This window comes from Pristis pectinata, chromosome 31, assembly GCF_009764475.1.
Source record: "Pristis pectinata isolate sPriPec2 chromosome 31, sPriPec2.1.pri, whole genome shotgun sequence".
Classification (NCBI taxonomy): domain Eukaryota; kingdom Metazoa; phylum Chordata; class Chondrichthyes; order Rhinopristiformes; family Pristidae; genus Pristis; species Pristis pectinata.
Window position 1 is genome coordinate 1543347 of NC_067435.1, and position 16369 is coordinate 1559715.

General features: G+C 42.3%; 1 protein-coding gene and 1 long non-coding RNA gene across 2 annotated transcripts in view; one reads left to right on the forward strand and one right to left on the reverse strand.

The window, feature by feature from the left end:
* The window catches only part of LOC127584972 (uncharacterized), a 94225-nt gene that overhangs the window by 64046 nt on the left and 13810 nt on the right, over positions 1–16369 (reverse strand). The gene's annotated exons all lie outside the window — the stretch shown is intronic.
* nfixb (nuclear factor I/Xb) overlaps positions 7249–16369 on the forward strand; it is a 382198-nt gene continuing 373077 nt past the window's right edge. Inside the window, 1 exon segment of the mRNA XM_052042052.1 lies at positions 7249–7337. Within this exon segment, the coding sequence (XP_051898012.1) occupies positions 7335–7337 (3 nt within the window). The 5' untranslated portion in view covers positions 7249–7334.

Below are 16369 nucleotides of genomic sequence, written 5' to 3' on the forward strand. Positions count from 1 at the left end.
ATCGCAATTACGTTGCAAGAACTTCCAACTCTCTGCTTTAGATTCCTACTCGTGGGATTGGTTAAGTGAACTCTGCGTTGTCTTGCCCATTTATTCAGGGGAAGTTTGAAACCTTTGAAGGTTAGTACTATTAAGGAGTTAATTACCTGATCTAATCATATTCAGGTGTGCGAAAAACTACAATATTTAATATGAAATTCATTCGGTGCCATTTCTTAAATAAGTGGCTTGCTTTTTTTTCTTGAAGTGAAGCAATTGCTCCAATTTAAGATGTCAGGGGTCGGAGAACGAACAATGCCTTTGAATTTGAACGTTTTTGGAATAATCACAAACTAGGCCCCGTGTGTTGTCTGCGCGGACGAAAGGTTTGTGATTAAAGCGTTTGGACATCAATAAATATCACATAAACACCTGAAATGCAATATTATTAAAATGTGATTGGAGTGTCACCAGTGGCGACTGTAAAGCCCCAGATGTACACTGCTCCAAGAGGGTCTGAAGTTCCTGGAAGAGAATAGTCTTCCCTTGCAAACTCAGTATCACTTACTCGCTCTGCTCTGCGAGGCCGGCTTTGCTGGATCACTGCAAACCACAACAAAATTGCTTTAACCACACACGCCTGAATTGCTATTAGTTTCCAACCTGATATTTCACCGGTTGGGTGGTAAACAAAAGAATTTGTTTAATTGATATGTTCTGAGAAGATAACAAGTATAAACTTCTGGCACAGCCCTTCTTATCAGTTTATAAATAATAGTTTGTGTAGAATTTAATGCTTTATTTATGTAATTAATTAAATAAAGTCCTAACCAGAATATACATAGTGCTTCTTATAGAATATATCTCTACATATTTGAACAATTGTATCATGTGATGTATAAATGAAAATCATGGGTATATATTTGTCCATCCATCTTTCAATCTCTATCTATTAATGATTACACTTATCCATACTTGTCTCTTCATGTCAATATTAAATTCATCCACATCAACATTTAATGCAAGGTACTTTGTGTTTATTTGCTGAAAACCCACAATTAAAATTCAGGGCAACAGCAAGGGAGTAAGAGAAAGATATGTTAACTGCAAAGCCAAAACTGGTTCGGCAAGGGAGCGTTGTTTAAAGTAGGACTGCTTGTCTATTATAGTTAAACTTATAACATTCCTTTAACAATGCACTCAGGTAAAAACACAATATTTTGAATCAAACTCAAAAGCCAACGATAGAGTAATAAATTTAAATTTCATAGAGTATTACTCATTAATTCACGGAAGTTGAAATACTCTCAGTAGACGAAAATCGCACTAAAATTGGCATCTTCAATACTGCATTTCTCATTGACGCAGATAATTTGTTTTAAAGACCCGATGAAATTACTTCTCTGGAAAGAACTTGACTTTGTTTCCGAGTATCTAGGAATGACCAGAGAGCGTACCACTGAAACTAACAAAGTAGTTTACTGATTTATATTTTAAAATAACATAATAATCGTGGGAAGTCTCGGAATTAGATTCAAGTCACAGCGATTTATATATATCTTCAAAACAAGTGTTCGCGTGGCAAAACTTGGCATTTCAAATTAACTGAGAATTGCCTTTTTGTTCCCAAAATTATCAATATATTTAGATTCGATTTTATTTCAAATCAGATGACGAATAATTATTTCTGGCCCGTAGCAATGCGGCAAAAACAAAATATGAAATAAAGTTATTCTCTCTTCTAACCTCTAACTTAATTATGATTTAATTCTTAATTTAAAACGTGGAGTCACGGTGTATCCGCGTATGTGCATTGACGCATATTCATCCAGGCATTACCTGGATCCATTTCATTATGTATATATTAAAAGAAAATGCTCGTTAGATATTGTATTGTCAAAGCATCCACATCCATGTACATTTTTGCCTTTATAAATAATCGTTTGTGTGTGATATACATGGATATCAATGTGTATATTAAATCCACGTCATCACATCAATGTTTAAGAGTATCCAGAAATCTGGAAATAAACAAATAAACAGTCCTTTTTAGAAAATTCCAATCCAACTGGTCAGGTAATTGGACCTGATTTGGCAAGCAGAAATATATGATTTATTACAAACGAGCGACTGGATTATTCAACCCCCTCCTTTAACAAGGTAGCCTTGGAATTATTAATCATGAGGTTGAATTAAAATCGGGTGAATAAAGTGCGTAAAGGAACCGAAGATGTAAAACGAAGTTTCCCAGAGGAGAGAATAAATCGCACGCTCACCCCGATTTTGATTAAATTAATCGATTATCTTCAATCACAATCTCCGATATTTTGCTTTCCAGGTAACTGTTTAACATTGTTTCTCGGGAATACAAAACTCCCTTGGCACATAACTAGTACATTCATTTCGTTTACTTTCCGTTAATCCTCGCAACACATTCAACACTAAGTTGTTTTTGTGTCCGCTTCACCCTGTTAAATATCTGTAGCTTGTTCTCTTGATTCTGAGAGGGCAAACGAAAGGTAGGGTTTGATCTGTTTTCCTTTAATGTTTTACTGCTGAGAACTGAACAAGAATTATGTTTATATCCCCTTAGAGCGCGTGTCTGCTTGGAACTAAAGATCTGAATGGTAAACTTAGATTTTGGGAGTCGGGGTCGGATGAGAGGTGGGCAATGAACTGAACCTTGAACCCAAGGATTTGAAACTATCAGGGCCGCCTTTTGGAAAACAATCGGGGATTGCAGGGGTGAGTCGAGCAAGTATAAATAAAAAAATATACGTGGACTTGACCTGTTCCTTGTTTTTGGAAGGAAAGTGTCCGGAGTCGATCTCAGATATATAACGAATTTGAAGATTATAATTTTTATGTAAAAGAGGAAGTCCTAACAACGTTGCATTCGATTACACATTGAAAAACAGTGAAATATAAATTAAACTCATGGATGATTGTTATGTTTAGACCTGCAGGTGTTTAAAGCCACACAGATGTTATTAAATTATAGGATTAAGAATGTTTCTATACTTTCAATGTAACATGAGAACTTCGAATACTTTTTAATCTTCACCCTTCAAAGCATAAATATATCCCAAATGTTACTGGAAATTGGAGAAAGTTGCAATTTCTATTCTCGGGGAAATCGCATAATTCATTAATTAGAAGGCATTTTCTTTGTAAGATATAAAGAGTTAAACAAAACCGCAATTCACTGATTCGACAATGGTCAAACAGATCGACATTTAATGAAGCCTTCGTGCATAATACACAGATTACTTATGAAGTATCTAGTTAAAATTGACTGGTTATAAACAGAGACAACATGAGGAATGACATGGGTCCAGAGTACACTCACTCTGAAATCTGGATTGGGTTTAATATAGAAGATAAAACTTCAGAGTCAATTTGATACATCCTTGCCATTTTCGTTTAAAGTATTTCCTGTTAGAATTCAAAGTTGGGGTTTACACTTGCGATTTGGATTTAATCGTGAATGAATCTGCAAATCAGTGAAGAATTAACCAAGTGATCGTAATGAAATCACATAGATTTGGAACTACCTAGCAGAACAGAGTGGCTTAGAGGTTTTTTGGTCTGCGTCCTTCCCTGAATCCTGAAATTGAAAAACATTTGGCATATTATCTATTTATATATTGTATTTGATCGTGGATTTCTATTGTCTTATGTTGCATGGTATTATACCTATTTCAAACACACAGACGCGGAATTGGCATAGCACCGTATAAAAGAGACGGCACAATCAAATTAACATTTTAATAAATGGAAATATTTTTTGTCTCGCTGAATATAATCTTGAGCTCTCTCTTTGGAATGTACGAAACTGCTTCTGGCCATTAATTGTCAAAGCTCTAATTCTATTACAATTCAAATTTAATTTGAATTAATTATTGTTAATACGGAAAAAGAGAAAATTGTAAATAATCTGTCAAATATAATTGAGGATGTGCCCAATACATTTCAGGAGATGGCATTTTATAATTTGAGGAGATTTATTAGGGTGAGAGGTTTTCCTGTTACAGAGACAGCGATAAACTGAATACTGAAAAAAAAACACTTAGTTTACAAAGTCCCTCTTATTTAAACATGTACAGGTCAGACTTCCAGTGAAAATCGGCTGTCGCATCTAAGCAGCTTAATGGCATTATGCAACGCGGTCAGAACGCAGTTACTGAGCACCGGGACAAATCTGGCAGGGTTTAAAGGCACAAACGGTGTTTCAATTCCTCACCCACTCCCACACGCACCCTTAGCCTCACTGCCCCTACTTCCCCAGACCTACAAGATTCTTAAAAGCAATCTGCCAGTAACCATGTAAATAGAAATATTTTTTTAAAGTATAGAATTCACTGGAAACAAATAATTAAAACAGGAACTCACACAGCACCAGATTAATCTCACATTTTATGAAGAGCTGCTATGATCTAATAAACAGGTTTGGGGATCATTATTAATATTTCAACATTTAATATATATACTGGATGATATTTTCAAAATAACAAAGAAAGTCAATTTTCGGATCTGTTTGGATGCAACAATTGTAAAGTTTGGAGAGGTTTTCGAAGGGAAAAGTCGGGTGGTCAAGTCGAGTTTATTGCCATGTGCACAAGGACCGTGAGGTACAGGTACAATGCAAAACTTGCCTGCAGCAGTATCACAGGCACGTAGGTACAGACAACACACATAATGTAAACTATACATAAATTATACAGGAGAGTGAAGGGAGAGAGAGAGAAAAGGACTGTGCAAAAAAAAGTGCAAAAAATGGTGGCAGTGAAGGGGTTAAATCTCTGACGTGCAAAAGAACAGTTGACCACTTGAAATTCGACATTTATAATTTAATATTTATAAATTATAGATCTAGAATCTGCCTCTAGATTTTTATTTGATTCGGATAAGGGAGAATAAGATTCAATTTATGTGTTTGCCTTCGGGCCGGGACGAGCCTTTGACTGTTTCCCTTTTTCAGACGTTTCCTCTTGTGACGGAATATTATTTACACGCAGTTGCGGTGACTTTAATGTACAAGTTTTTTTTAATTTGCCCACCAAAGGCAGCCATTTAGTTTATGTGTTTCAATCTATAGAATTGAACCTTGGATTGCCAACAGAACGGCGGACAGGCTAAACCAGCGACACAGCCCCGCTTGAAACTTACAGGCACCTCTTGTCAGGTTGGCCGGGGCTGGGTTAACACCACCGAGAGGGTTCTCACTCCACACTCGGCTCACATTATGGGGAGGAGGGGGGTGGGGTGGGGGGAAGAGGAGAGAGACGGGCGGGGGGGTCAAACAAAAGTCTTAAAAGCGAACCAAAAATCCGTTTAAGGTGCTGAACACCTGTTACAAGTACAAATTTCCGAGCTGAATATTGCGTGTAATTAAAAGTAAATATTGATGGTGTGAAGGATTTTGCAAGCAGTATTTTTCCTGAAGACGCTTTTGATTTAAATAATGAATTTGTCCTGTCCATTAGAGTCATTATTTGATAGTATTTGTGGCAAAGGTATGAAGTGCACGCGTACTTATAGAAAAAGATTGATTGGTGAAATTACTTTATTTGAGTCTATCAGTCACTTCGACATTTCTTTTAAATTTGGTGCATATTTATTAATTATTGCCCGTGTCGTTCTTTTACGTGTATAGATGTCAGTGAAGCGGTTTTAAGTGAGTCCGGTACAGTAATAGACTTTGCAGTTCAGACCCCTTGTTTATCCATACAGATGTTGCTCCCCGCTTTCCCCGCAGTACCGAGTGCAGACTTTAACCAAATCCGTGCGGATTGGAAGAGATGGGTGAGGGCTGGAAATAACTCCGTCAAATATTATATTCAGAAGTGTAAAACCTAATGGAAGTATTGAAAGATTGTATTAACTGCACTGTTCCAGGTGATTTCCACGGCTTATCCGTGCGTGTTGCAAATCTGACAGATAATTTACAGTTTTCCAAAACAAAAGTATCTGGGAAAGTGTTGGCATTTTACATTGAATGTAAATAAAATGGAGCATTAAATTTCTGTTAGATTTTGTTTTGAGGCTGGCGTCATATTAAAAGCAGGTACCATGCAAATGCGGATCCACCCTCCACAAAAACTGCCCAGACAGGTTAACTCCGCAAAGCACAGAAAGTTACACCTCGGCCCCTGAACTCGGTAAAAGAACGGAACATGAAACCGAAAACGGCGCACAATTAATTATAAATAATGCTTCAGGAAAGTCTCCAATCACTGAAAGTATTTTTAACTGTTAAATCTGACCCGAACTGGGAAGCAAAGTTCAGAGATGCTTTAAATGGATTATTTTACTAATCTGTCCCAGCCGCCGAGCTCTCGGAATAAGCGGCTCAAACAACAGTTTTCCCATTTCGGGGTTCGGGGGAAAGAACGGGATTTACTTGTCGGTGGTGCGGTGGGAGTGTGTGAACCGGGGGTGAGGAGGCAAATCATATTTTGACATCTGAAAGGGAACTCGGCCCCAGAACTTGCTGCTGAGACCGAGCTGAGATATCCGCAGAGAGCGACGATTCATTGCCCAACATCAACTCCCTGAACCCCTCTCCCCTTCTCTGAAACTTCCCCATTTCAAAGTCCTGGCAACACCAAACACTTTGTAAAAAAAAATTACAAACTGCTCCCCGCCATTTGTGAAATTGCGCCCATTTTACGTACATTTTCTTATTCGGTAAAATAAATGATAATCATGTCTGTTTTTTTTATTCGCCTCTCAATAAGTTAAACTTCCCCGGTGCATATTACACGTTCCTCAGCCTGACACCATCCCCTCTCACTCCCAAACCTCCCCCGTGAACCCCCAGCAGTTGTCCTCCCGGCGTTTGAACCGGCAAACAATGAAAAAAGTTATTGAGTAAATCGGGAGCCGACTCCCGAGACTCGAGCGAGCGAGCCGAGGAAAGGCGCCTCTGATCCGACAGGGACGGCTTGGAAACGTTTTGCCACTAAAATTGCGTGTTGTTTGCAATCCCCAAACCCGGAGCCCAACTAATTGCAGGAACCCGCAATTTCGGACATTAGCCGGTGTGGCTTTAAACTGCAGAATAGCGGTCAAGACCTTGCGCCGAAGGCCGAGAAAGGCTCACAACTTTACAGTGAAGTCGAGACAGAAAGAGAGGGAAAGAGACCCAGAGCGCAAAGACAACATTACATGTGTGGGACTGACCGAAGACAGGTTTGCACTAACAATTCTTCCCTCTGTCTCTCTCTCTCCTTCTGCGGACCGACATCCCGCATTTCACTAAGGTAGAGCTGCTTCCGGTAGCAGAGTTTGCAGGACTTGCGGCCGTGACTGGGAATGGGATTGTGACTCCAGGCTGCTCTTCTCGCGGAACAATGGTATGTCTCCGATGATTCACTAACTGTCTCTTTTTTTAATATTTTCCTGTCAGGGTCTTTGAAATAAAGCCCCCAAACCTCTCATTTCAAAGTACCTGCGCACCCCTCGCCAGGTCAAAACGCAGGAAAATATTTGAACAGACACACATACAATAAGTTTATTAATAAACTCGGCGTCTGTGACTAGTGAGTTTGAAACCAGCCTTATTTCCAAACGGGCCGCTTCCTTCAACAGAAGGAACGGCCGGGATTTACTGGAAATGTTTGCACCCGTTCTCTTGTTTCCAACCAACATTTCTTCCCCACCGCCCTCCACAAGCCTAGTCTTCCTGTTTTAAAGATCTCTTTTGTCCCTTTTCAATAATACTTTGTAAATATTGGAAGGATACGCCGCCTTTATGGATGTATTCGGGGAGTCAATTCAAACCGGGGAGTTCCATCTCCAGTCTGCCCCTCTCTTTGTTAGATTCGCCGGATAACACACAAATGGTCCCCATAATATTTATAAAATCACCCCCACACCACATCGCGAACTCGCCACTGGACGCGACAGCTTTTTCTGTGTTTACTTTTTGAACATTAGGCACAGCCGGCTGTGTTACATGCACCCGACACCATGCCATGGGAGTTAGAATGAATTTTAAAATCCTTCTAACAGTTTTGACAAAAAAAAGTAATTACTGCTGATTTCCAGTATTTTGTATTTTGGTATTTTGCTTTATGTTTTGCCACAGTGAAGTGTGTTTGTAATTTGGGGCTTTTAACGGTGTTGGCCGCCGGGTTGTTGGGTGAATCTGTCGCGGTTATTTTCCGAGCCGTTCTTCCTGAGACCGGCAGGAAAGGTGGCGGAGAGGGAGGGGGAGACAATTTTTTTCTGCCGTGTAACGTGTGTCAGGGGAGAAGTGAAGACTCGGAGAATTGTTTCTTGATTTAAAAGTGACGCAGTCGAGAGAAAGCGGACCACTTTCTGTTTGCGCATCGGTCACTTTCGAGAGAAGCGCCGAAAATTAGTGACACTCAAGCCGGCAGTTCGGCCCATCGGGTCTGTGACAGTGAACTCTCCTCAGAGCTATTTTCTCATCCTGGCAAAATCCTTGTAAAACCTCCTCTGCACCCTCTCCAAAACAATCACATCTTTCCTGCAGCGCGGTGACGAGCACCCTATGCAGTGACCCCACTGGTGTGTACAGTTCCAGCGTCACCTCCCTGCCCTTACAATTTACCCCTCAGCTAATCAAGGGTAGCACCCACATGTCTTTCCAGACACCAACTCCCACCTCAGCACTGGGTCACTCGCCCTGTAGGTCAACTCTCAGTACACTGTTTACATGTGCTGGGGGTCTTTGCCTCCACACCCACCCTATCAGGCAGCTGGGTCCACCCCCACCACCCCTCTGGGGTGAAAATATTTCCCCTCACTTACCCTCATTTACCAACCACATTTATGCCCATCTTTTAAGCCCTCAGCAAAGGGAAATGTGTTCTTTATTTACTCCTTTCCCTGGATGTTGGACACCTGACTCCAGCTCAGCCCTTCCAACCTTTCCACATAGCTACTTGTTTTACATTCCTGGCAAAATTCTTGTAAATCGCCTCTGCATCCTCTCTAGTGTGATCACGTCTTTCCCGTAAAGTGCTGACCAGAACCAAATACTGCACACAAGCTGCGGCCTAACTAGTGTGGTATACAGCTCCAGCACAACCTGGCTGTTCTTCACTGCAATGCTCTAACTAATAAAGTAACCATTCAGCATGTCTCAGTATCAATATGTCCTGCTGTAAGGATCTGAGGCATACACTCCGAAGCCCCTCTATCTCTCCACACTACTCACTACCTTCCCATTTATTGCTGACTTCCTTGCTTTGTTGTACATCCTGCTATATGCACTACCTCACACGTTAAATTCCATCGATCACTCTCTATCCAGATGACCCGTCATCTATGCCTTCCTGCAGTTTAAAGCTTTTGCCTTCACTGTCAACCATGCAGCCAGTTTTTGTGCCATCTTCAAACTTCTTTTATTTGTCCCTACATTTGTCTAATTCTTTAATGTATGTTATTAAAGCAAGGATGAGCCCTGTGAAGCCCATTAGTAACAGCCTCCCAGTCACAGGAACACCGGTGAACCACATTACCCTGTGGTTCCCAGCACCCAGCCCATCTTGGGTCCAGTACAAGAGTTAGGAGCAAGAGTGGATTCTCGAAACCTTCAGGCCTGCCCACCAGCTCATTAAGATCATGCCTGATCTTCTCCCTTAGCTCTCTCTCTCGGCATGATCCCCATATCCTTTGATTCCACTAAATTCCAGAAACCTATAGACATTTGTTTGCATTGAACTGAATGACTGAATCTCCACCGTGTCTACGGTAGAGATTTGCAAAGCTTCACCACTGAGTGAAGAAACCTTCCTCACTTCAGGCTTAAACACCTGATCCCTTATCCCGAGACTTTCACTCCAGGTTCCAGAGTCTCCAGCCAGGGCAAACATCCTCCTGGCATCCAATCATGTCAGAGTTTTGCAAGTTTAAATGGGACTGCCTCTCATTTTTCTAAACTCCAGAGAAGACAGGCCTAGTCTACACAATCTCTCCTCATGCAATGCACTGAGCATCCTAGGAAGCACTCTGGTGAATCTTTACTGCACTCCCTCTGTGGCCAATACATTCTTTTATTGGGTAAGAAGTTAAAACTGACAGCAGTACACCCTTACAACTGCAGTTAGATCTATTTTCTTCAGTATTCAAATCCTCTCATATGAAGGCCAACATATCATTTACCTTCATAACTGCCAGTGCACCGTGCTAGTTTTCAATGCCTTGTGCGCAAGGACAGCTACTTCCATCTCCACATCAACATTTCCCAATCTTTCCTCATTTAAAAAAGTACTCTGCATTTCTGTTTTATGCACCAAAGTGAATCACTTCCACGCTGTATTCCATCCGCCACGTTCTCGGTCACTTCCCTATATCCCCCTGATGTCTCCCTGCTCACTATCCCATCTTGTTTAACATCATCAGCAAAATTGGAAATCTAGCATTTGGACCACTCAGCCAAATATAAAGTGTGACTAGCTGGGACCCCAAGCACCGACCCCTGTGATAGCCCATTACTCACAGCCTGCCAACCTGAGACCCATTCATTCCCACTCTTTGGTTTCCATCCGATAACCGACTCTCAATCCACCCCAATACCAAGTCCCCAATTCCACATGCTCTAACTTTGTTGACCAACTTCCTGAGTGAGACCTTGTTGAAAGCCTACTAAAAACCTAAATGCATCACATCCGCTGGTTCCCCCTTATCTATTCTACCACTCTCATCCTCAAAGCCCTCTGGTAGTTCAGTCATTTATGATTTTTCTCACAAAATCCACACTGACTCTGCTCAATCCTGATTTCCTTTCCTGGTTATCCCATAGTTACCTCCTTCATCATAGATTCCAGATTCCAGTTTGCCGCTATCCCTTGGATATGGGCTTTCGGTTCTTTGAACAGCCTGCATGTGGGACTTTGTCGAACTCTTTGCTAAAATCCAAGTAGATCACATCAGACACACTGCCCTCACCACCCTTCCTGTTACCTCTTCAAATTTAATCATTGGTTAAGCACAATCTTTCCACAACAAATCCATTCTGTGTCTTTCTAAACAAAGGTTTATGGTGTCCCTCTGTATTGATTCCAGTGATTTGCTTACCGCTGGAGTTAAACTAACTGGCATGTAATTACTAGTTCATCCCATTCCTTTTAAACAACAGTATAATGTTAGCAGTGCTCCAGTCCTCTGGCACCACTCCTGTAGCCAGCAAACACTGAAAGCTGATGGTCAGAACATCTGCTATTTCCTCCCTTTCTCCTTTGGCAGCCCAGGGTGTATTTCATCTGGGTGTGACAATTTATTCACTTTCAAAAATGCTAAACGCCATAACCCTTCCTCTCTTGCTGTGTCTATCGCAAACAATATTTCACACTCCTACCCCTTAATCAGTTGATCAGTTTCACCAAGATTGCAATGAAATTGCTACAATGCTGGTAGAATAAATATAACACAAATTAATATTTCACTTATGAATGTATATTGTTATTGTTATTATCATATCCAGAAATGTGCATTTATGTTGCAGTTTGCAAGTAGTTCTAGGCCTGCAGCCTGCAGCCTGCAGTTGAATTGCAGTAGGAAAAACAAGCAGATCAAAGAAAGCTGACATGTAATTGCAATGAGATGACACGTTGTGTAAGTGCTGTCAGAAGCTGTTAAGCTGAGGTAGTTTAAGTTTGGCCGGCACTGGTTCCAGTGCTGCCCATAATGAATGGGTCAGCTTTGCAGTAATTGCAGGTACTCAATACAACACCATTTTAAGCACATGCCTTTATGTATCTGTTGTAAGAAGGAGAGGGAGGAGTGGGCTGGGAACAACGGAGTGACCAGGGCCTGTTGTTGAAGGAAGCAGATTTTCCCTCTGCAGTGACTTGAGGCCAGATAACAAGTCTTTAAGATCAGAATACTGTTTCTGCCAAAGTTTCAATGTCATGTGGATATTTAGTTGAACTGAGTGTGTGTGTGTGTGTGTGTATTTCTGTGTGTGTGTGTATTTCTGTGTGTGTGTGTGTGTGTGTTGACTGATCAGAATCAGGTTTATTCTGATTCTGATCCTGACTGGTCTTCTGGAAGTGAGATTCTGAATGAAGGAGTAAGCTGGAGCTTCAGAACAGTAGGTACTACCTGGAGTAACATGGTGGTAAGCAATCAGTGTCACACTTACTGTGTCCATATACAGGTAATTACAGGGATTACTGCAAGTTATGGATACAGACCAGAACCTACACTCCAGCTCATGCAAGCTATTTCTCAGAACTGTTTCATTACGGATCATGATGTCAGGAGCAAATCCTTGTTAGAAGCCTTTTTATATTTCCATCAGAGCAGTATTATTTCAGATCATTGAATTTTTGAATACTTTCACTTAAAATTAAATTGGGAAAATCAACAAATTATCCAGAGGATAAAGCAACTGTAGTTCATGGGAGGAGGGGTACAGTGACAAGGATAGATTGGAGAAGGCTGAGGTGAGAAATGAGAGTCCATAAAATGTTGGGGAGTCTGCACAGTGGAGAGTGAGAGAGTTTCCCATTGGTGAAGGGGTTGAGGTCACAGGTATAAAATAAAGTGGAACAGAACTTGTGGACAAACTTTTATACGCAGTGTGAAGTTGGAATCTAGACCACACTGCCCTCAGGTATGGTGGAGGGAGGTTCCATTGTGACCTTCCAGAGGGAATTGGATAAATATATGGCGAGGGAACAAAATCAAGGTTACGGAGAGGAGGCCAGAGGGTGGAGCAAGTGAGTTGGTCTGGTGGAGAGCTGGCACAGACACAACGGGTTGAATGACCTCTTTCTGTGCTGTAACCATCCCATAATGTGTTTCTGTGGTAAATGTCAATGAAAATTTCTTGGAGATTTTCAAAACCAATGCTTGCTCTAACATCATTTGCTGACCACACTACCCCCATCCTCATCTCCTTGACTCCCTGAGTGGGATGGTTATCCCCTCAGTGCCTCTTACTTTGCTGACCATTTGAATGGGTGTGAGGATGCCACACATGCTCCCCGCAAACAAACCACCCTCCCTCCACCAGATACCTACTCTGGAAACTGGGCCCTCTTCAGGCTGGCTGGAAGAGATAAGGGGAAAAACAAATGAAAAAGCTGGGGTGGTGTGCAATGCACTGACCTGCAACACTATGCAGGTCGTTTCACAGAGCGCTATTTGTGTTGGTCAGCATTGGAAGGGATAAACCCTGTTGTGTTTATTTCTAAATACCTTTGTTCTCCTTTGCATGACACAATTGCAATCAGAAATTTTACCAAATAATTTAAATTAAAAATTGGTTTAAAGTAATATTGAATGTATTTCACTAATATACATAACCAGGGACAATTTTACAATGTGATCTCCATTTCTTGACTCCAATAGTAGTGAAGGAATGACACACGGTGAATATGAGTGCACTTGGGTTCACTGTTCCTGGTATTTCCTCATTGTTCCTTACAGCTTTCCCCAACCCCCTCCAAACCCCAAACCCACAAAGTGACTCATCTTGTCTGAGGGCTGGGGAAAACATTTTCCAGTGTCGTCCCTGACCCAGAGTCTGGGCAGGAGCAGCAGGGGGCTGGCATTCCCTCTGAGACTCTGCCCTCTCCCCCACCCTCTAGGATCAAACAGCGGTTCTCTTGAAGATCAGGTTGCAATCGAGGACTGATGGGTAGGTGGTAGCAAGTGGCAGGGGGTGTGCTCCACCACCCCCACTCATCCACACACAGCCCACTCCCCTGCAGAGCCATTTTACAGTCATCCTACTTTTTGATTCTCGCTTGCTGGCTCTCGCTGCCAATTTCCTCCTAGCTGGGATGATTCTGCCTCTAGATCCATGGACAACTTGACTGCCGGCTTCTCAATAGCAATTCACAATTAACGAGCACAGGCAGTGCATCTGGAAGGACAGGGGTAGCGCTGCCAATTTCTCTCCTTCCTTCCCTCCGCCACTCTCCCCACCCCCCACCCCAACTTCCCATTACAGTGTCCCTCCGCTGCCATCTGCTGTGCCATCCACAAACCCAGCCCAACCCTGCTGCATCTCCTTCAACAACAAGCGTCAATAAAATGCCACACACCGCAAGGTAAAGCCAGGGTCGGCACAACACGTTTCTTAAAAAATAGAGAAAAAATGCATCAGCCAGAACCTAATGCAAATGCGATAGAATCTAATCACATCATCTCCACCCCAATACATACTGCATTACAGAATGTGGAGTCATTTTGACCATCTGTTTAAATGTTATCATGCTAGCAAAAGCAAATCTGCATAGGCACACACACACACACACACACACACACACACACACACACACACACAGCCATACACACACACACACACACACACACACACACACACACACACACACACACACACACACACACACTCTCCCTCACAGACACACACACACACATTGAGATATACACATTTATACATGCACATTAATGGACATACAAAGATACAGACACACACATTCAGATAACATAGATACACACTCTCATATGCGCGCGCACACACACACACACACACACACACACACACACACACACACACACACACACACACACACACACACACACACACACACACAAAACCTCCATTACAAGGGGCTTCCTAACACAAATAGCAGCTTTTCAGTGATGCCAATGAGACACACTCGTGCCAGCAATTTGCTCTGTGCTGAGCCTGTCAACAATGCATCCCGAGAAGTCAATCACACGCCTTTCGTTTTGCTACCTTGTGTCATTCTCAAATGGAAGCACAGCTACCTTTCGGCATTTTTGATTAATGTGACTTTTCACTCGGGGAACTTTGATATCCTTGCAAGGGGTTAGAGTGTGGGAGTGGAGGGGGGGAGGCTTTTAATGGGCTAACAAAATCCCAAGAACAGGCAGAAACACACCACTACCCAGGACTGCACAGCACCAGAGAGATTCCCTAATATCCAACCAGCTGACCCAGTGCAGCTGGTGCCTGGGATCCCAGTGGATGCTGTGGCAATAATTTAAATAGTAAATTCTGTATATTAACAAAATCAGCCTGACACATGGGTAAATGGATGCGATGAGGTAATCTGAAACAGCCTGATTAGAAACGGCAAAGGTTTGCTTTTGCCAGACTTTCCAGGCTGGCAGTGGAAGCTTTTAAAGGCACAGGAACATCCAGATATTGCAAGGCACTGTCAGCGAGAGGTGGATGGGAATTTGAATTAGGAACACGTATTGCAACACCTGAGGCCCGGTGATACTAACATTCAACCAAAGCTTGGATAAAGCTTTTAAAAAACCTCGGATAAATGTTCACTCTTCGGCATATGTTTTGCCTTGTGTAGTGCAGGTTCACAGAGCCATACAACACAGAAACAGACCGTTTGGCCCACCATATCAGCCATCGAGTAACATGCTGTAACCAATTCCTGTCTGCTCTGTAGTGTTAGTATCTGTGCAACCACCTTCTCAGCAATGGCACCTGCCTGAATCTGCTGCTAATTCAGCTGATGACAGCCCCTTAAAATAATATTTAAGAATGAGAGAATACCTCAGGATGAGAACATCAGTAGGAGAAGGGCACGTGGTCTCTCGATTAGAAGATTTACAGAAATGTTGCCAGGACTCAAGGGCCTGAGTTACAGGGAGAGGTTGGCCAGGCTAGGACTTTATTCCTTGGACCATAGGGGACTGAGGGGTGACCTTATAGGGATGTATAAAATAATGAGAGGCATAGATAGGGTGAAGGTACACAGTCTTTTTCCCAGGGAAAGGGAATCAAAAACTGGAGGGCACATGTTTAGGATGAGAGGGGAAAGATTTAAAAGGGACCTGAGGGGCAACGTTTTCACACAGAGGGTGGTGGGTATGTGGAACGAGCTGCCAGAGGAAGTGGGTGAGGCAGGAACAACAGTATCACTTAAAAGGCACTTGGACAGGAATGTTGAGAGGGACATGGACCAAACGCAGACAAATGGGACCAGCTTAGATGGGCACCTTGGTCGGCATGGACGTTGGGCCAAAGGGCCTGATTCCGTGATGTAGGACTCTGTGACTCTATGACTCAATGAGATGATCTGTTGATGGAATCTGAGTGCAGAGTTTGAGGTATGCTGTACAACTGTAGCAAGATTTCCCTTCTCTTGTACTCCATCCCTTTGTAACAAAGGCTGTGTTGTCCAACAGAGAAGGCAATGGGATATCCAATGTGGGAGGCAGCATGTGTCTGGTGAGGTGGATACAAGGTTAGCAATTAGTACTGGATAAAAGTGTTCCACTTCATTGTGGAGATAAAACTGATGAGGATACATTGGCAAAAGTAATGAAAATGGAAGAGAAATCTGTACCTAGGTTCTCCTGCTCTCTCTGCGATAGCCCGTCTGATCTCTCCTGGATACCTAAGGTCTTTGATCATTTGACCTTTACCCTCAGCTTCCAAATGCCCTCTCTT